This window comes from Brachycentrus maculatus, unplaced genomic scaffold (assembly GCF_059751285.1).
Source record: "Brachycentrus maculatus isolate JH-2025_06_01 unplaced genomic scaffold, ASM5975128v1 h1tg000345l, whole genome shotgun sequence".
Classification (NCBI taxonomy): domain Eukaryota; kingdom Metazoa; phylum Arthropoda; class Insecta; order Trichoptera; family Brachycentridae; genus Brachycentrus; species Brachycentrus maculatus.
This window is the reverse complement of record NW_028281094.1, coordinates 904438-926980: the sequence shown is the minus strand read 5'-3', so window position 1 is coordinate 926980 and position 22543 is coordinate 904438. Positions and strand designations below refer to the sequence as shown.

Sequence of the window (22543 nt, the reverse complement as noted above, 5' to 3'; positions counted from 1 at the left end):
ACTTTGAGGGACACAGATATGAGACCAATTTTTGAGTTTATTATTATAAACACGACTCGTTTCGAGAACTACAGATATTTTTTCAGTATGTATTTTTACCTGATGAGAACATCTGTAGTTTTTTAAACTTTTCGTGTTACACGAATATTCCTCAAAAAGTGGTATTATACAATTGTTGTATTTACATCATCATGTCATTCCACAAAGTTAATGCCAAATGAACAAATAATATAAAAACTAGTAACAAATAAGTTCCTTTATATTGTATATTAAAAGCATTGTTAACTTTGTGTTATGGTTATATAACATTCTCATTGTCATTCATCATTCAACTGAATCATTCATCGTGAAACAGTCTGAACAATGAATGATTAGGAGGGTTTTTTTTATAATTTATATTTGAAGCACTAACTTTGTGATTTTCATTTTATTGTATAATTAAAATGTAACTTTGTTTTAAAAGAGTGTTAATATGTTTATGGCCTAAATATTACTGTGATCAGTGAATTCAAAATAAGTATAAGCATTTGTTTTAATAATATTTAGTACCATGCTATATAAATTGATTTTACTCACTTGTCTGAAGAAATTGGGGACTTCACTCGCGTTTTCAAACGAGGTTTTCTGAGGGTCGATCAGGTAAAAGAACTGCCCAAGTCCTCTCGCAAAGCCGATGACCTGTTCTTTCTCGAAATGATAGAACCTAGTTGAGTTCTCAATGTCCTCCCTCACCACGTCGACCAGCAGAGAAGTCCAGTTCTCTTCCACGTTCATCATGTTTGAAGACATATTAGCACGTAAACTTGTCCTCGATTCAGCACTAATTTGTTATGTTTAACTAAGAACTCAGCTGCAAGGTTTGCTCGCTCTGTTGTTTTACCTTATAATTTGTATCGTTCTGCTGTGCATTCACCTAAACAAATAACAATTTCCTACTATTAGCACTTCGACTCTTAAAGACAGCGAAAACAAATTGTTTTTACATGAGAATAGATTTATATTATTGTAAAATATTCATATTTATGCGGCATTCTTTATTTTGTCAACATGTTTTCTTATGTATTTTTCATGCTAAAACGTAATATACAAGTAGATAAGATTATCTGCGTAATATATACATATGTGTTTACGTGTCTTATTACATATATTTTTTATCGAATAAAAAACCTCGGTTAATATTTTGTTTTGTAATTGATAACATTTTATCAGCTTGATTTAAAATAATATTACAACATTTTCGATTTACTGTTAAGACGAGGCACTAAAAGTATATTAATTTCTAGATTTAATTCAATATAGATGAAAAGTGTAAGACCTGTCATTTCTGGTACAAGTACTTTATAGACTGTAAAACACTCACCATTCTACCCATGATTGACAACCATATAAATATTATGATATTATTTTAATTTAATTTTTCACAATCTTTAAGAACACACTAATTCAAATAAAAGGTTATAAAATTACGTGAAATCTGGACAAATAGAATGGGAATATTCTATTAAATATTTATGGAAGAGAACAAAGCTAATCATTGAATAAATATTATGAATATTAATATAATATATAAATTATATGAAGCTGTGCAGAAAAATTTAATAATTTGTTAAATCATACATTTTATTTTTAACATTAACATTACACTTAAGTTCAAGTTTGTTTTTAACTTTAATTATGTTCATTTTTTTCTCTTTCATAGATTAAGATATTATTTGATTCATATTGTAAAAATCCGATGACAATCTACTTAAAATGCAGGTAATCGTAATCTTTTATTTTATCCCTATAATTATTATGATTTTTAAAAAAATGTAAACGATGAATAAAAAACATTGAATGATAAACAAGTTTTTTTTATCATATCTGTATCATCATATCTGAAATATTAAATAAATCAACTCCCGTTTCGATTTTTTTATTTTAAAAATAAAGCATTGATTCAAAGAAAATTATCTTAAAAAATGATATTTTTTTGGTTTCGATTTTAGTAATTTAACATTCAATTTATTAAGAAAAAAATGCATTTTCCTGAAGAATTTATAAGATTATAATGGCAAAATAAATTAAATTATAAGTTTCAAATTGTCTATTTCACTTTTAAATAAAAGTAACATTTTATTATCCATACGGTTCGTGAACGATAAGTGGTATTTTAAAAGAATATGTTAAAAAATAAGTTAAACTCATAAGCGCAGTAATTAAATTTTATTGATGTTAATTTAATTAAAATTTCAACGCTTCTCCCTGAAAAAGAAAATTAGTCGTTAAAATAAATTGTGTCATATGACACTTCATACCTAGTATTTAAAATGTATCCAGCACAATTGAAGCACTACAAATGTTCACTAAGCTCCGAATAATATATTAAAATACTGTATTACAATATATTAAAATACTATATGTTAACGTTAGCTCGTTCTTATTCAAATACTTTTTTTATAACGATTTTGTTCAACTGATAATATTGACAATCAAAATATAGATACTTGTATTTTTGTCCACCACACAAAAGTCTAAGACAATCAACGTCAGTACGCAAAGGCAGATATGTACAAACTGATTGCATTTAACGCACGTTACGTATTTATACGTAATCGTCACGCTACGTCCCGGTTCATTACCATGCCGGTTTTTATTTGTTTACATTTTAAAACTTATTATTTTCTGCCGGTTGCTCATAAAAACACATATCGTCGTCCTCTTAATTGTCAAATATGTTTTTACACAAATTTAACAGGAAACTTTCATTGTTTTAGCGGTAATTACTGTGTTTCAAATGAAATTTATTTTTTAGTGTTTATTTTGTATTAACTTTAATAAAAACACATGTATATGTATTTGTATGTATATGTTTATGTATATATATATATATATATATATATATATATATATATATATATATATATATATATATATATATATATATATATATATATATATATATATATATATATATATATATATATATATATATATATATATATATATATATATATATATATATATATATATATATATATATATATATATATATATATATATATATATATATATATATATATATATATATATATATATATATATATATATATATATATATATATATATATATATATATATATATATATATATATATATATATATATATATATATATATATATATATATATATATATATATATATATATATATATATATATATATATATATATATATATATACATATACATATACGTAAATACGTATATATGATTAATATCGCAACATAAAATAAAAATTTGGTCAATATGTAAGTCAAATAAAAAATATAAATCCCTCATACAATTCATGAAGGAAGGTGGAGAATCTTTATACAATCTTGCTAATATAATAATCGTTCAAAATTCATCAATAATGAGTAGAATGGTGCATGATACAAGTGTTTAAAATTATCACTCAGGTCATGACAGGTAAATGTCAAGAATTCCTTATTCTGAAAAATTATTTTAAAATGTATCTGTTAAGAGGTGAAAAATATGGATATGAAATTTACCTAGTATATGCATGCATAGAAAATACAAATATAGATTTTTTCAATTAAATCCACTTAAAGTAACACGTACGACTATTATGCAGAAGAGTGACAACATGTTATAGAATGTATGAGATTATTTTCTAAACTTGATTACTTGAGTTTACACAATAATTGATAAAGCTTTATCATGAGAAAAGTCTTTTTGATATTTTTTAACAACCTGAAATAAAATAATATTAACGACAACAAACGAAAATTGTAAAAACAATGGATGGTAAATTGAGTAACTAAATAATATGTAAATAAATGGTTTAACGAAGGTAAAAAAACGGATATCAATATGCAAACAATATGTAAATTTAGTGATAAATTACTTATGTTATGCTGATTTTCTTGTCAGCAGTAAAAACATTTTTAAAAATGTTTTATTTTGTTAAAATAAATGATTTTTTTCATGCAGTGATTCGTTATTTACAAAAATAATTTACCTTCATCAAAAACATTTTTTCGACAGTTTGTTTCAAATTGAAAACAATTCATGAATTCAATAATATAAAGAAATTCTCTGCATCCTGGATGTAGGTGCAATTCATTTGAAAATAAATTTAATTTCATAATTTTTATCGTATATAGATCGCTTGATTACCTTACTCTGTGGTTATCAAAATCAAAGGTGAATTCATACGACATATACTTTTATTCTCGAGTATACTTATAAATGTTATAATTGAATGTATGTTTTAAACATAATTGTTAAGATGAAATCTAGTGTTGATAGCTGTATCGTTGTTGATTTTTTTCTGGTATTATTTATGGTAAATTTATCACGTAATATTTTGGCTTACTTTTAAAGAGTCAGGTAGGCCAAACTAGATTATGTTTAAAGTAGATTCTTTAATAATTAATAGTGTTAACGGAATTTTAATCTCATCGATGTTTCTTGGAATCAAAACTTAGTACCTACGTGGCGATGCGCAGTATACCACGAAGGCGGTTAAACACACACACACGCACACACATACACATGCTCACTCCACCATCCTTTGACAGTGCTCACGACCTGTCAGAGGCTGGTTGATTGACAACCACACCAATATTTTTTTGGAACTACTACATATATATGACGCTGTATGTCTGAGTTCACTGGGGCCACCTATGGTAAGTTTAAGAATATTGTTTTTTAACAAAGAGCCTATTATTTATATTTATATATATGCAAGATGTTAAAATGTAAGAATAATTCTGACATTTTAAGACAATGACAAGTGAAGAAACCCACATTTGTGAACAAGTATTTGGACGCAAAATGTTGTTTATATGTATGCATGTATTTTTATATTTTCTTTAATTTCATTTCATTTTACTCCTGATTTACTGTTATTTGTATTAATCATTTATTTTGTTTTTTTTTATTAAACACTTGAATAATACTACTTAATGAGTTTTTTTCAATACACATGACTAGTTTCGAAAACTACAGTGTTTTTCATGGACGGGTTTTTTTTAAAACATATCGTAGTCATACAGGAGAAAGTGACCAAGTGCATTTTTTTACAAAAACGTGATTATTAACTATTTGATATTTTACTAGCTTAATATTGCCCTGAAATAATTCCAAAGCGATTTTAAACTTGGAAGTATAATATATTGACTTTTTGAAAATGACTAACTACATTGATGTTTATTTTCTTGCCAAGCAAAAGTGACTTTAATAAACGTCCTGAGCATTTTACGTATTGTTAGTTAGTTACTTTCTCCTGTACGACTACGATATTCTTTTTATTCCTTGTATTGTTGTATTTTATATAAGTGAATATACCATACAAATCTTTGAAGCTCGAACACTTTATCTCAAGGTCTAGAAAAAATATATATAAATAGATAGTAATAAAGATGTTTATTCATAAAATTTAAATTAAAAAAAACTTCGACTTTTACAGAAAACAGTTAATATGTTAATACATTTTACGCCTTACAATATAGAACGCAGACAGGATAGAATCACGATATTTAAAAAATAATTTGTTGGGTGAACAGTCTGTGAATAAACACACAGCATAAAAATTCATAGCTTCCTTGGCATTGCAGACGATCTCTATCAGGCTAGTGTATATTGCATATTTATGATAAAATATTTGAATAAAAATGCAGTCTCACAGATCTTTAATGACATTGAAAATGCCATTAGAATCTATTCAGGTATACCGCAAGTGACCATTGCTCGTAAAACTTACCATAAAAATGGGATTTTATTAAAAATAATTGACATGCCTCCAAAACATTGAAAGACTTACCAACTAAAATTTGAAAATAAATCAATGATGCATAAATAAACTTGATATAAAATGACATAAAAAAGGCGTTTTTATACATTTTCTACCATCTAAACTTTGTCGATTTACATGATAATTTGAATTTAAAAATTTAACACATAATACCACCACTGTTGAGTGTAATTATGCAAACACAACAAGTTTTGAGAACATCTTTAGTTCTCAAAACCAGTTGTATAAACGAAACATGTAAAAATAACCAATAAGTGAAGAATTCAAGATTTGTAAACGAGGATTTTGATACACCCAAAAATGTTCTGAAATCAATTATATTTATTTAAGAATCGAAGATTTTTTTTTTTTAATTTTTTTTTTTCAATATTTTACTTATTAAAAATGATATAACTTCGAAAGTCTCAAGATTTAGATAATCTCTCAGTTTTTCGTATTTTTGTACGAAAATTCGTTTAAATCTATTCATTTTACCCGAACCAAATACCAATGAAGGGTTGACTTTTTATAATTATTTTCAGCGCCCTAACGCCCTAGATGCACCCCTGTTATGAACAATGCTCTACAATCTTTGAAAAGGAACGCCAAGAACGTCAATTAGTAAATCTTATCTACTTTCGTATTCTTAGATTCTCCCATCGCTGAAAATAAACGAAAAAAATCAGTTCTATTTACTGCATAGCTGAAATAGCTTTGGCATTGTCTTATATACGCATAATCTGTTTACAAAAAATAAGGAAAAATTCTAAAGGAAAATATCCGAACAATATTTTTTTGTTTCTGTCCTCACTTGAATCCTGATAATACTCATTTTTTTGTCCCATAACTACACATAGTTAAGAAATATTTAAAAAATAAAACATGTTTATTATTTTAACATATTATCCTTATTTATCAACAATAAGGGGGCTTGTCCACTACCCGGAATTCCGTGTAATTTTACCGTTCGGCACGTCAGTTAGCTTTTTAAAACGACGATTGGCTTATGCTTTTGTCCATCTTTCTTCGGATCGGAACTCTTGATCGGTGCGTGAACACGTTGCGCGTAAATTCGATCGCGCTTAACGTCGTAGTCGTTTTCATTTTTCAAAACCGGACTGCCGGACGGTGAAATCCCGTGTAGTGGACAAGCGCCCTAATGATAAGAGGAAAGTAAGTATAGAATGCAAGGTTGAGATAAGAAAGGTGTGTTGAGATAGTTTGGACGTGTGGCACGAATGAGTAAGGAAAGAACAGTAAAATCTATTTATGAGGCGTGATCACATATTTCCAATTTTTTTAAGTCATATCAGGAATTGGAACAATCGGCGAAAATGTATACGGAAATCTACAAATGTGGAAGAGGTGAAGAATGTTTTCAAATACAGATTGGTGTGGCGTTTTATTACCTCAGCTTAAACTTGCGAGGAAACGGCGTAATAGTTAGGTAATTGTAGTAATAAGTCAATTAAAGGTTTATTCAAAATTAAAATGTAACTTTGTTTTAAAATCACTTTAAATATTTTATTATAACTTAATTATAATGTCTACCGGTTTCGAAGCTAACCGCTTCTTTATCAAGACTGATTAATAATTAAACACTATTTACTAAACAATTTTCAAAATATTTTGACGGTTAGGGAAAGAAGTTTAGGTATATCACAAGTAACTTTATTTTTTTGTGTTGATTGGCAGTCACAGTCAAAAGGGATACTGGTGTAGAAATGTTTTAAGAAAGGGAAAACCAAAGATCTACTACTACTACTACCATCACGCCGTTTCCCCGCAGGGGTAGGCAGAGAGGATGGAACGCCACACTCTTCTATCCTGACATACACTCCTCGCCTCCTTCACATCCATACATCTAGTCATACATGCCCTCCGATTACGCAGACTTTTGACACCGCCAGATTTTAGGTTCTGATTGATCTGATCGTGCCAAGTCTTTTTCGGTCGTCCACGTTCTGTTTTCCCTCTCACATTCGCCACATATATTTTCTTAGTCATTCTATCGCTATCCATTAGCTCCACATGTCCATACCACCGCAAAGAACTCTTCCTAATCTTTTCAATTATTCCTCGTTCAGCCTTACATTCCTTTCTTAACCAAAGATAATTAATTACAATGCTTGAGATATGTCATTTACTGGTAAGTGATCACTTCAAAAACTGTGTAACTTACACCAGATGATTTTTTAATCTTTTGCATATTTCATATGACGAGGGACGTGTCACATATGAGTTCGATGCTTCATCTGTTGAAATTCAAAAATAGTAATAAACCGTGTTGGAGTCCCGGGTTCGATCTCAGGGACGGTCTATTAAAAAAAAAAATAATAAAATAAGTATTTGTGAATTTCCATTCTCATATTGATTTCATATTAACCTGAACTAGTACCTTAGCAGAATTGATCATCTTGTAACGATCAAGATAACACTGAGTCAATACAATGCACTTCCCTATGCACTATGGGGTGCAGATAAGAGAAAAATAATAAAGCTGAAACCTTATATACGAGTTTGCATATATTTGTGATTATTTTTAAATTATTTCAAGTATTGATTAATTTTTTTCCTATTTTTAGTATACTATGTATATATAAGGTATTGTTAACTTTTTGGCATGGTAATATAATACTTTCCTTATCATTCATCGTTCAATTTTGTTCATTTTTAATGTAGTATTACACAAAGTGAACGATGAATGATAAGGTAAGTGATATTTAGTATGTTCAAATTTTTGTATCTTAATATTGAATTCACAAAAATTTCATTGGATTGTTATCAATATTTCTTCAGACAAAATATCACAGACATTTTACAACTAGACTAGTATTTTAGTCCATTTATTGAAATACAAAAAAAAACAACTTTGTTATTTTTATTGGTACACTTTTTCCAACTGGTTTCGACAAAACCTTGTCATCCTCAGGGTTCATATACTAATTCTTAGACATTGAAATGCTCATAGTTGGTCATAGTTAATTACCCTTACCTTACCTACGATACCAAAAACTTCCACACACTCCGTACACCATATGAAAATGTGATTTTTCAAAATGTATTTCAATGTTTTAGATAAACCAATAAAAAGTGGTTGTGAAAAAGTTGTTTTATTTTATAAAGATTATAAAATTTGCCACAAAGTTTCTGCCAAAAACCTTCAAGAAACATTTATTGAATGCCTTGCGTACTGATTAGACCCTGTAAAGATTTTTTGTACAGGCATCTACATTCGCCTTTATCTGCTTAGTGCGCTTTTGTCTAAACATTTCCTATTGTCTATTTTAGTTTATCTTTCTCTCCTGAAATATTTGAAGTTTTTTACTGACAGTTCTTGGTGGGAGTGCATTACTTTATAACAAAACAATGACAAAATTTTATTGTCCAGTCACTTTAATTATTTATTACCCCGGTCACTGGTCAAATGGTAAATACACACACACACACACACACACACACATATTCGGATATATTGTGGTAAGTTAAGTCAAATTGCCTTTTTATAATTTTTATTTAGAAAGGAAATATAGAAGTTAGTTTATTTTCAACGATTACGACCTATCTCTGCTTAATTTCAATGAATACTCTAAAAAATTCTTCATTCTACCCACGTTAATACTTAAGCAGTTAGTAAACCAATACATTCAAACATAAATACATTAAATAAAAAATAAAAACAACAGGATAACATAAATATTCTCATATTTAAAAAAATCCTAATTTTTATGTAATAATATAATGACATGTACAAATAAAAAATATGTTTATAAAAATACTCCGAAAATTACCTTTAATATGTATGTATGGTATATGTACAATATAATATAGTAAAGAAATATTTACGAAATATAATATAGTAAAGAAATATTTTAGATTCCCGAATTAGAAAAAATATAGAATACATTATTACTAAAAGCTTTTACAACAGGCTATATTTTGGATTAAATAATTAATAAAATGAATAATAAATAAATCATGAAAAATACGTATATAATAATATCAGTAAATACGTGAATTTTAACATGTATATATATTTTCGTACCTAAAGTACAATGTATGAGTTGATACTCTTCCTTATTTATTTATGGGTCTAATGAAATTTAGTCGACAAAGAAATCTAACAAAGATTTATTTTTAATTGGTTTGTGTTTTTGTTATATAGGTACCATATGTATTCCGGATACCACTGAATGTTTGTAATTGAATTTTACATAACCATATTACTTTTAATTTTTTTTACAAAAATATTAATAATAATACAACATTTTGAGTGTGTCCAAATACTTACTCACAAAATCTGGATTATCTCCAATTACAGGAGTTATTTTCATATTATTTTTAACATCTCATCAAAGATGAAGAAGAATATGGAAGTCTGGGCATTTACGGGGCTGACGACCGTCATAGGCTGGTTTAAGTGATCACTTTACACACGTGTAACATTCACCAATATTGAAAATGGAATTGAAAATATATAAAATGGTATATTCAGGCGTTTCTCATATCTCGTAAATGCCCAGACTTCCATATTCTTCTTCATCTTTGATGAGATGTTAAAAATAATATACTAATAATAGTTTATAACCACTCGCCGATGAGTGGTTATAAACTCTCATTATTAACATTTTTGTTAAAAAAATTAATAAGTAAAAATGACTAACCACAAAGTAAATGCTTTAAATATTAATAATATTGAGAATATAACCATATTATCTTTAAAAACACAAAAACTTTATTGAATGTATAAATAATAATATCGTTATCTCTTTGTTCTTTAAAAAAATTCAATAAATCATTTTTTCGGTTAAACGTATGTGATAATTTTTCTTGATGATGAAACATTAAATTATTAGAATACTGAATGACTCAATACCGCTCGAATATAACTCACTTATTTAAAAAATATTTTGCTACTGTGTCTGTGAGTAAACGATACATAAACGAAAACGAAAGTAAAAAAGGCATTTTTTGTAGACAGCTTGACTATGAATACCAATTACATACATAGTTCTAGCTAATTTATGACATATTTGACATGGAGGTAAGTAAGATTCGGTGTGTAAAATCTGAATCACTCAAGTGATCTGATCTTAAGACCGGTTCCATCAAACAATAGATCTACATATGTTAAAATGTCAAAAATGTAAAAAAAAATAACTAATGAGATAATACAGATATGTAAACAAGTATTTGAACACACTCAAAATGTTGTACAATAACTGATCAAATTATAAGCTACATTTTTTTTATCATGTTTTGAGGTGGATCTCAAGTGGATCTCATTCGTTTGATAATGCCCTAACAAGGCGAAACAATTGTCACAGTATAATTTTTTATGTGTTTTTGTTAATAAAATACAACTTAGTAGACTCAAAAAATCTGTGTTTGATTTAAAATTAATACAAAAATGGATCTCAGGTATTTGAATTTAATCCAGTACTCGGACCTTGTATACAAATATAAAGTGTCTCTGCTTAAAAAAAGCTTTTTAACATCGATGGCTGTTGTGAACTCGCATGAGAGGTTGTCAATCATGGGCAAAAGTAGTAAATGTTAAGCGTGTGTAAAGTAATCACTTAACCAAGCCTATGACGGTCGTTAGCCCTGACTTCCTTTTTCTTCTTCACCCATGTTGAGATGTGAAAATGAAGAAAAAAAATATTGTTTTTTTTTACAAAATACATATTTAAATAATACAAAAAAGTTGGTAAATATACCAACCATTTCAAATATAACGTTTCTACCTCTCTAATAAAATAGATACTTGTGTTTAGAGAGGGAGTTCGTTTTACAATAAAAAAATTTATAAACAAAGTAAATGAGAACGAAGTAAAATAAAAATAAATGTTCCTTGGTATGGAGTCTAGGTAGTGGTGAGTCTTATATGTTTTTTAATTAGTTTTAAAGGTTTGATAGTTTTTTTTTAGATTTTAAGTTTTTAAAGTTTATTAAAGTTTATTATTTTATATTTTCTATCCGTAATTTGTTTTAAATTCATACATATATGGATTGTTGATTTATTGAATCGGTTAAAGGGTCAGCTTAAGTGGACGATAGACTCAAAATTGGGATCCCATCACCAAATCAATGGAAAAAAAACAAGTCTATAAGATCCGGTCACAAACGATTCGTAAGTTAAACTAGACGTGTCTCATTTGACAATCGCAGTCTTAATGAATATGCGTATTATATTTTGTACATTGTACATAGATACATATTTATACCAGAAATTAATGAACTAGTCAATCAAGTACTCGTTTCATTTATATTATTTGTGGATCATACATGTTTGCTCTTGGAGAATGTTTGAAACAAGTATTCAGATTTGTCCGCCTCCGTAGTGGTCAGCACGCTCCGCTACCGTTCTGGAGATCCCAGGTTCGATTTCCAGGGGGGTTAATGAAAAGAAAGTTAATTTATTTAATAATTCAGAGATTTAATTATTGTTTCGTTTTGGTATACAATAAAATGTTTATCTTATTATTATTAATATATTAAAGTCATTTTGTTTATTTGATTGAGGATATTAAGAATCTATATATTTGTTACTGTACAATACTTAAATATTTTATAACGAATAATTATTTATTTAAAATGCTTTGTCAACTTTGTGGTATGGTAACACTCTCCTTATTATGCATATATCACTTAAGGTAATAAGATAACCACTTAATAAGCTAAAAAATTGTTTCCAAGTGGTACGAGTATTACACTAACTACGATGAATAATGAGCAGGGTGTAATAAAATAATCGAACCGAAATTAACCGAAAGTTAAATTTAGTTATTCGTGTTCGATTACAAGAATGAAAAAAATACATATGAAAAAATTTTCGCATTTTTTTTATATCCATCTAGAATGATACCTGAAGCTTCTAGGACTGACCACTTTACCCTCAAGATAACACTACATCGATATGATATAGCGCCTTAAGAACGCCTGGGTACTGATAAGAGTAAGAAGGAAGCTAAATATATCTACTATTAACTTATCTTCTCAGGTAATGACCCTGTAATTCCTAACTGGATATAATTATTATAGATTACTAAATAATGAAAATATAAGGCTCATTTTTATCGCTGTAAGATAGAAGTTTAATTGTTCAGTCTCTTGTTTAAAATCAATAATCACAAATACGTTTCCCTGCTATCCAGGAAACTGTAAATGTACCCGTTAGATTGCTGACAATACCTACTCCTTTGGAAATGGTGTGGATATGTATATAAAACATCGGCATCGATAAATTCAGTACTCGTACATATGTAACCCTTATATTTGATTTTAACTAAGCAATTGAATTCCAAAAATATTTACTGTCAAAGTTTGCTTCCTATTTTCTTTTCGATTTAACTAAACTGAGCCACAGCAACGCTTACCAGGGTACAGCTAGTTTATAATGAAATTGGACGGTAAAGATATCATTTCACGAATTCAATAGTAACAAAATTAAAGAAATATTATTTATGTGGATTTTTTTTCCATTACGTAGGTAGAACATGATAATATGTATTCATACGTTCATACGTAACACACGTAACATAAGTAACATTTGTTTCATTATTCTCAGGCCACGTTACTTTATTCAAATTATACGAAATAATATGCAAATTATAAAAAAATACACGAAAATTCTAAGAGCTATTGGAAAGAACATCGTAACGTAGTATTTTCATAAGGTAAATATTTATTTAACCAAAAACTCTTGAATTGTGAAAAAGAAAAAAATGCTTTTGTAATTTTATTAACTTAAATAATATTTAACATACTGCTTTATTTTTTAAATATTTTATAACATTTTATTTATTTAACTTACATAACGACCAGAAGGCTTTTACACTCATTGAACTCTAAGCAAAGTAAAAAACATTAGAAAATAACATAAAATGCATTAGAAACACATAAAAAATATATGCCCTACAATAATACTTAAATGTGTGTATTATTAATCTCGTGACATAGTACATACAGGATGTATGAATTCACAACAGCCATTTTGTAATGCGGAAAGCCTTTTATTGATTTGCTTTTTACTGACTTTATTGTAAAATAGATAGATATATGTATAAAAATATTACATCGCGACTTGCTCTTAATGTTAACATTACAAATAATTTACAACAAATTTGGTTAAAAAATTAAATACGAATCGTTTAACCCATTATAATAGTATTATTAAAAAAATAAAAACAGTACCACGTTATCAAAAATGCTACAAGTTTCTCTTAACACGCCGACACAGTTTATCCTTTATAAGGAAATTTGTAAATTACTTTTTCTCACAAAGGACTAATTTTAATGTTATCCTTAATATCGCTCACCAGAGGACCCACTTGTTATGTTTTACAAAGCATGTTAGTTCACAAATTTTACCCACACGCGTCGGTTAGCTACTGAAACCAAAATAATTTTCGCCTTTGAATAAGTTCCACAAAATGACAGTCAGCACGACATTCCCACATAAATTCAGTGTAGCTCATAAAAAGGCAAAACACAAAAAAGCAAAATGCAAAAATATCGATAAAACAATATTACAAATTTAATATAGTAATTTTTTTTATATTCGATATATTTTGTAGTTATTTTTTTTTAAAAAAGAAGATAAATACTTATTTGTGTCAATACAATATTACAATACAATATTATGTACAAAAATATTTCAATTTCACACTATTTCTGTGAGCCTATGCGGATCATTATTAGAAATAGGTATCAAATTGCGGTAGAGTGGGTTCGAACCGAGAAACTCTGACTTAAGAGTCCGCGACACTAACCACGGGACCACAACCCGACACAGTTATGGTTGACCTGATGAGAGATTGATTTGATGTAGTGGTTAAGTACAGTTTTTAAGTGGTAGTATTACATAAAGTGTACGATGAAAATAATAAAGAGAGTATTATATTATCTACCATACCAAAAATATAATTTTACTTTTAAAATTTAGTTTAGTTAGTAAGTTTTTTAGTTTCCACTATTTTTTTATTTATCTGATGAGACGATGATAAAGTGATTTGATGTAGTCCCAAAAAGAGTTTTAAGCGGTATTACATAAAGTGAACGATGAATGATAAGGAGTGAGATATATTTTCATACCACAAAGTTAATAATGCTTTTCAAAAATTAAATATATCTTATTTTGTTACTGTTTTGCCGATAAATGCAGTAAACCTCCCTTTAACGGTAGGTAGGTACCTCATTATCGCAGGAAACATTACAAGGGGTTAATGGTTTAAATTGTGTTTTTACATTTTAATCAGCAGAAATAACTGAAATGATTAATTTAAAATTAATATATATATATATATATATATGTATATATATATATATATATATATATATATATATATATATATATATATATATATATATATATATATATATATATATATATATATATATATATATATATATATATATATATATATATATATATATATATATATATATATATATATATATATACATATATAAATATTAAACCCTATAATATTCCCTCCGATAATGGAGTACCTATCTCGTCTTTATAGGAGGGCTTACATATGGTTTAAGATTACCGTTTATATCACAAGTATCCTTTTCAGGGAGTATTTTGCGATTCACATAAATTTTATTCTAAGAGTCAAAAAAAAGGTTTTGTTTTATTTTGTATATAAATTTCCCTTGGTAAAACCATTATTACTAAGAATCTTTTGTGAAACGCGTTTTGAAGTTTTCTGATTTTTATTTGTCGGAGAATTTTTAAATGTGAAGAATTGTTATTCACTGTTGTGTGCATAATTCGAAAATTCTTTGTTGTGTTCTTACGTATAAAATATTATACTTTTCTAGAACTATGCAACCAGTTACGAAAAAATGCGATCATTCTTGTTCTTCTATCCAGCAAAGCTGTTGTGTAATAAAAGCACGTCCCGGAAACTGCAATTTAGGAAAAAAGCGCTCCGAGCAACTCGCCTAAGTTCAATACTAAAATCCTTGGTGGAAATGTAAAAGTTCTCGTTCCACATGTAAACAAACTAATGAAAATTTCCCCTTTAATTCGATCACATTTTATTTTTAAATGTGGTACTTGCAGTATTATTACCTATACACACAGATATTTATTTTATGATGACGTAAAATAATTGGTCCCTAAATGTTACAATGCAAGTTAAATCTACATTTTTATGACCTCAGGTTATGAGAAAAAAATGGTTTCTATTGAACGACAATTAAGATAGTATTATCCCTATAAATAAATAAGTAAATAAACTTTTGTTCAAAATCTTAAATCTCCTGAAGAAATCCACCGAATACATTAAAAATTTGACACGACGTTGCATTCTAATACGTGTTTTTTAATGTACCTACAATTTTAATTAAACTTTTTTTATCCCACAATGGCAGCGCCATCTGTTGAAAGTAATGGCACCACACGACTAAATACTTTTCATAGCGGACTGCATGATTGTAACATTGCTTTCACTCAGCATTTTATGGTTTGATTGCATTGTTGTTTCATAGATTTTAATATTTTTTATTAATTTACAAGCATTTTGGAATAAAACATATAAAAAAAGTGTAGTGTCTAATTTCAATCTTTTCCATTTAACCAGACTAATCCACAGAAACCCGTGGCCAGCTATAACTAACTTTTAATCAATATAATTCAATTTACAGTCAAAAACCACAATGAATTTTGCTAAAATAATGTGGACCTACGTATATAATTTTTGTCGGAATCGGATTGACAATGTTCCATTACATTAAAATCATTCCAAGATGGTTTCCAAATTACATTTCGTGAGATGAGGAAGTACCACCCATCTTACATTCAAAAGCCATCGAAGATAAAATGCAAAACTTAATAAATTGAATTACAAACAAACAAATAAAAAATCGGACCAATCAAATGTACTTATTTATTTGGTACTTTTTTAACAAAAATGTTCATAATATTAGTAAATAACTACTCACAGAGATTTTTATGTCTACCGGTTTCGAGACGTACCCGTCTCTTCATCAGGACAATCACTACCACAGCATGCAGATAATACCACCCTTCACCACCATAGCACCATTTTCACACTTAAAACTACAGAAAATGTTTAACACATGCGATTTTTGGTCGACCCGAAGACCAACGTGCACTAAAGGTTTCAGCACAAACATGCGTTACGAGCCGAAATTAAAAATTCACTACAAAGAAAATGTTTTAAATATTAATAATATTGAGAATAGTATAAATATTGGTAGTCTTACTGATTAGTCGTTCTTTCTAATAAATATAATATTTCATGCAGAAAAGATTATGTGAATTAAATAATCCAATTTTTCCCTTTCAGCAAAGTGTCATTTCAGTGGTAGACGCAAACATGAGTACAGAAATAAACGGACTTGCTGATTGGTCAAGTAAAAATAACCCTTAGCCTCATTGTTTTGTAGACATATACGTATAATATAATTGATTTGAACACATGCAATGCGCTCCAACCGCAGTCATCTAACTCTAGAAGGTAGGCACTAGATAGGCATCAACTATGACGATCCATGTTGCATAAATGAAATCAGAAAAAAATGTAATCGTTTATTTGTAAATTTTGGTTGAGATAATTATATTATTTTTTGACATCTCATCAAAGATGAAGAAGAATATGGAAGTCTGGGCATTTACGGGGCTGACGACCGTCATAGGCTGGTTTAAGTGATCACTTTACACACGTGTAACATTCACCAATTCTACCCATTATTGACAACCACACTACTCAAATTCTTGGAAGTTCTATATATATGAACCAATTTAGAAACCTTGTTCTTGAAACACTAGAACTTCACTAGAGACATCTATTGGTGAGATGTAAAAAAGCTTTTTACTAAGCAGAAACTCTTATATTAGTATGTGAGGTCCGAATCTTGGATTGTAATCACACACATGAGAAACGCCAGAAAATACCATTTTCATTTTTATTATTTAAGCTTATAATTTGACCAGATAATTTATTTACAACATTTTGAGTGTGTAAAAAAACTTGTTCACAAAATCTGGATTATCTCCAATTACAGGAGTTATTTTCATATTATTTATGAAAATAACTAATATGAAATATTAATAATTACTACTATTATAATATGAAAATAACTCCTGTAATTGGAGATAATCCAGATTTTGTGAACAAGTATTTGGACACACTCAAAATGTTGGAGATAATTATAAATTATAGTACCAATTTGGTTTAAATCATAAAGCTTTGTAAAATATAACACATAAAAAATAAAACAAAGAAAAAAACTACTGTATCATTCATAAGTATAAAATATAAACAGTGAGTGGTAGACTCTCTCCAAGCACAAGAGATAAGTCTCTTTTTTGGAGAGGAACAGCGTAACAAGTATTACGATACCTGCGTTAGAAGTAGAATTATCTTACCAATGAATCAAATTGTAATATTCTTTGATACTTTATTAAATTAACTTAATTTTATAAAACTCAGATTTTGTTTTAACCACTATTTTTTTCAGTATTTTTTTCAACCGGTTTTGACAAGCACCTTGTCATCTTTAGGGATAGATACGTACTAAACTTTAAACATAAATATTAATAGGTAAGTAGAATAAAGCAGTGGGTAATTTAGTAAGGTGAGAGAAATTGGAGATGTATACTTTTTATTATTATTAATTCTAGGAAAAGGGAATTCTTCTTCTTTTTTCCGCCTCCGTAGTGAAATAGTCAGCACGCTCGGCTACCGTTCTGGAGGTCCTGGGTTCGATTCCCAGGGGAGGTCAAATAAATAAAAGTGATTTTTTCTCTCTTATATTTATTCAATATTACCCAGGACCGGTACGTGAAGCGGAAGGCTGATGACCTTTCCTTCGTGCGTTAACGATCAAGATAACACTGTGTTAGTATAATGCAGTGCCCTATGCACCATTGGGGTGCGGATAAGGGTTTGAATGAAAGGAAAAGGGAAAATAATTAAAATAGTGCTATTACTTAAATTTACGTAGGTATCAATAATGTTTAAATTTTATTTGAATACTTTTCAAAATTATCAATATCCCTTAATAATGCAATGAGCTTCCTTTTTTATTTGAGAGGAAAAAATTATACCGTTTTCAAAATTAAAGGAATAATTAGTACATAAAACATAGCCGAAAAAAAGGAAAAAATATAATAAGTATCCCTGAAGATGAAGAAATGCACTTCGAAACTGGTTGAAAAAGCGTACCAAAATAAAAGTGGTTAAAAACAAAGTTTGATTTGTATTTTGTAAAGTTTATAAAATATGTTACAAAGTATCAGCAAAAAAATCCAAAATACTATTTTAATTTGTGTTATAGGTATGTTAAAAATCTTAAGGAACAGTAAAAAAAACTTACTGCGATCTTCCCCATCTGTAAATACAGGTAGTGTGTTTATACCTTTTGAAAGTAATGTATATCGGGTGATGTAATATTCTGTATGCAAAATATTTATGGTTTTTGAAACCATATAATTTCATATCCAGTTGCACTAGAAACTCAATACAAATTTATCGGTTTGCATATTACGCATGCAATAGCGTTATCGTGGGAGTTCATACAATATGAACAAAACCACAAAATAAATAGGAAAATGAAATATTATGTTACATTCCAACTCAGTAGTTCGAATGTATTAAAATATTTCATTTTCGTATTTATTTTCTGTTTTAGAAATATGTTTGTTAATTGGTTCGGCAGTCACTTTGTGGTAATATGTATCCATTTTAAATTGAATTTTTAATTACTAAATACAACCATTTCTTAAAATGTATTGTGACACGTGTTTCGATGCATTCCGCATCATTTTCAAAGACCGATGTTTAAAAATTATGCTAAATGCACCGAAATACGCGTCACAATAGATTTTAAGCAAAAGTGATATTTACCAAGTAAAACTTCAATTACAAATGGTTTGAAATATTTGTTTTTTTGAATAATCGGCGGGTACGTATTTTCATATGCATGAAGAGATATGTGAATGTGGAAGGGGCGAAGTTGTTTGCAGATTGGTGTAGCGTTCTACTTTCTTTGCCTACCCCTGCGGCGTGTTTTTTCAGCGGCACATTATTGCATTTTTTTCAATTTTTAGTAACGATATTTTATTTGTTTTTTTCTGAATACTAACAATGGTACCTTTTGCCATTTATCGATTCAATTATTTGTAAATTTATTTGGAAATAACTCGATGCTACATTTTTATTTCTCTCATAAAACGAAACCCAATGAAATATTTGAAACTGCCATGCCTGCATTTAGCGATTCAGATATGGCACTGGAAAAAATATTGAGTAAATTGGCCCGGCGCACGAAAACGTAATTGGATTAATTTCAACCGTTGAAAATAAAAAGAATTACGTTCGGTAAAATTTAAAAGCTACAACTTCTGTGTTTGTCTGCTCGTTCTGCTTCTGCCATATTCATTTGAATAATTACTCAATAAATATCTACCCCAGCCTCATAATTACTCCACAAAGGGGGATGTGTGTTTTAATTACGATCGTTTCGATTTCGATGAACCATAAATTGAGGCTGGCATGATCATTTGTAATTATTTAATCGCCAAAGTCATCACCGTCTAGTAATATCATTTAAACTGTATACGTTTATACGTATGAATGTAGTAAACCGAATTCAGATTCAAAATAAAGAGGCAAATTAGCTACCAACTTTAAATGATCTTTTGTGGTAAACGATAGTATATATAAATATACTACTACTACTACTACCATCACGCCGTTTCCCCGCAGGGGTAGGCAGGGAGGATGGAATGCCACACTCTTCTGTCCTGACATACACTCCTCGCCTCCTTCACATCCATACATCTAGTCATACATGCCCTCCGATTACGCAGACTTTTGACACCGCCAGATTTTAGGTTCTGATTGATCTGATCGTGCCAAGTCTTTTTCGGTCGTCCACGTTCTATTTTCCCTCTCACATTTGCCACATATATTTTCTTAGTCATTCTCTCGCTATCCATTCGCTCCACATGTCTATACCACCGCAAAGAGCTCTTCCTAATCTTTTCAATTATTCCTAGTTCAGTTATTATATATATATATATATATATATATATATATATATATATATATATATATATATATATATATATATATATATATATATATATATATATATATATATATATATATATATATATATATATATATATATATATATATATAAATATGTATATAAATATATATATATATATATATATATATATATATATATATATATATATATATATATATATATATATATATATATAATATATATATACATATTACATATGAGTGTGTGTTTGTATATTGCTGAAGTATTTAACGGATGACGCTGCCATTGCTGTAAAAAATATGTTTAAAAAAAATATTTTTTTTCATCACAGGCAAAAACACACGCGTATTTGAATGTCGCGTTATTTTAAAATTTCGGTAATTGGCGAATAACTTTTAGATTTTGTACAAACGAATAATTACAAACAACCCAGGCAAATTGCAAATTAATATTCGTAGATTTATTATACAAATTTTTATTGAAAATGTTGAAAGGAGAAAACAGCCAGTAATTATTGTTAATTATTCAAACAAAAAATAAATCATACCTTACATCTGAATCTAATTAATAAATATATAAATAAAAATATGATTTTAACAACAACAAAAAACTGTCATAATACCAATACTGTTTTTAGTATATTTGTGGCTAAAGCATGTGAAGCAGTTGTCATGAAGTAGCCATGTTGATTTCGATGTTATATTTTTTAGTGATGCTATCCACACTCATATTTTAATGAGAATTGAGGACTTTGAGGACAGCTCCCAGATTTTTTTGTTTGAATTCCGTGGTCTTATGACGATAAAGTATATTTTAATATTCTTTCATTTCGTTTTAATTTTCAGAGAAGTAATATAATAGTCCCAGTTATGATGATCAAAAGCCAAACTTTGTTTCATTATAAACCCTTCTCCACACACTTTATATTGCTCGTTTGACTTTGAGTAAGTTATAAAGCTAAAAAGTTTTCAATTAAACAACTTCAATGGGTTCTTGAAATTTTATCTAAATCTAAACTTTATTCGGTTTATTCATAATTCGTCTCTTAAAAATTTATAACTCTGGGTAATAAAATTATGTTGACAAAATTTGTTTGTATTTCATTAAATTACTCTTTTATTCCATTTTTTTCGTCGAGTTATGTCTACTAGACACGGATCTAAGTTTTAGAACGCCTGAAGCTGCGTAGTTTCCCGAAGGGCCATTTTCACACATTTTCTAGGAACAGGAATCAATAACATCATATTAAATGAACTTACTTTAGAATAAAATAACAACTATGTTGTTTTTTCCCACATGAATTTTATTTGACCAGCAACCGGGTTTCATCATCAGACTAGGCCCAGTCTGATCTCGAAACTATTCATGTTTACATTAGTAAACTCAAAAGTGGTATTATACACATTTTTTTATGATAAAATGTTTTTTTTACGCAACTGCTAAATTTTACCTCACAGAGGAGGTGTTACTAAGATTAAATAGATATTTGAATTATTGGACAATTTTTACAGCGCCATATCCGTAATAAATCACAAGAAAGTAATTTTAATATTTAAAACGACAGGACTTATATTTATACAAATCAATTCCATTAATATGAAGTTTATTTACGTCCATGGAGGAGAACCTCATGAGCGAATTCGGCATGAAAATAAATAAGGAAAAAACTAAAGTAATGGTCTCGTAGGCCGGGTCGTACAGCGATAGA

General features: G+C 28.4%; 1 protein-coding gene across 2 annotated transcripts in view; it reads right to left on the bottom strand.

Moving 5' to 3' along the window:
* LOC148303824 (alkylglycerol monooxygenase-like) overlaps positions 1 to 14156 on the bottom strand; it is a 65183-nt gene extending 51027 nt beyond the window's left edge. Inside the window, exons 1-2 of one of the 2 annotated variants that reach the window (XM_088269333.1) lie at positions 13975 to 14156; positions 577 to 913 (exon numbers count right to left, since the gene is read on the bottom strand). In XM_088269333.1, coding sequence (XP_088125459.1) covers positions 577 to 789 — 213 coding nt within the window. In that variant the 5' untranslated portion in view covers positions 790 to 913; positions 13975 to 14156. Of the gene's footprint in view, positions 1 to 576; positions 914 to 2297; positions 2540 to 13974 lie in introns of those variants that run through there. The other variant, XM_088269332.1, reaches the window with a different exon arrangement.
* Between the last annotated feature and the right edge of the window lie 8387 nt (positions 14157 to 22543).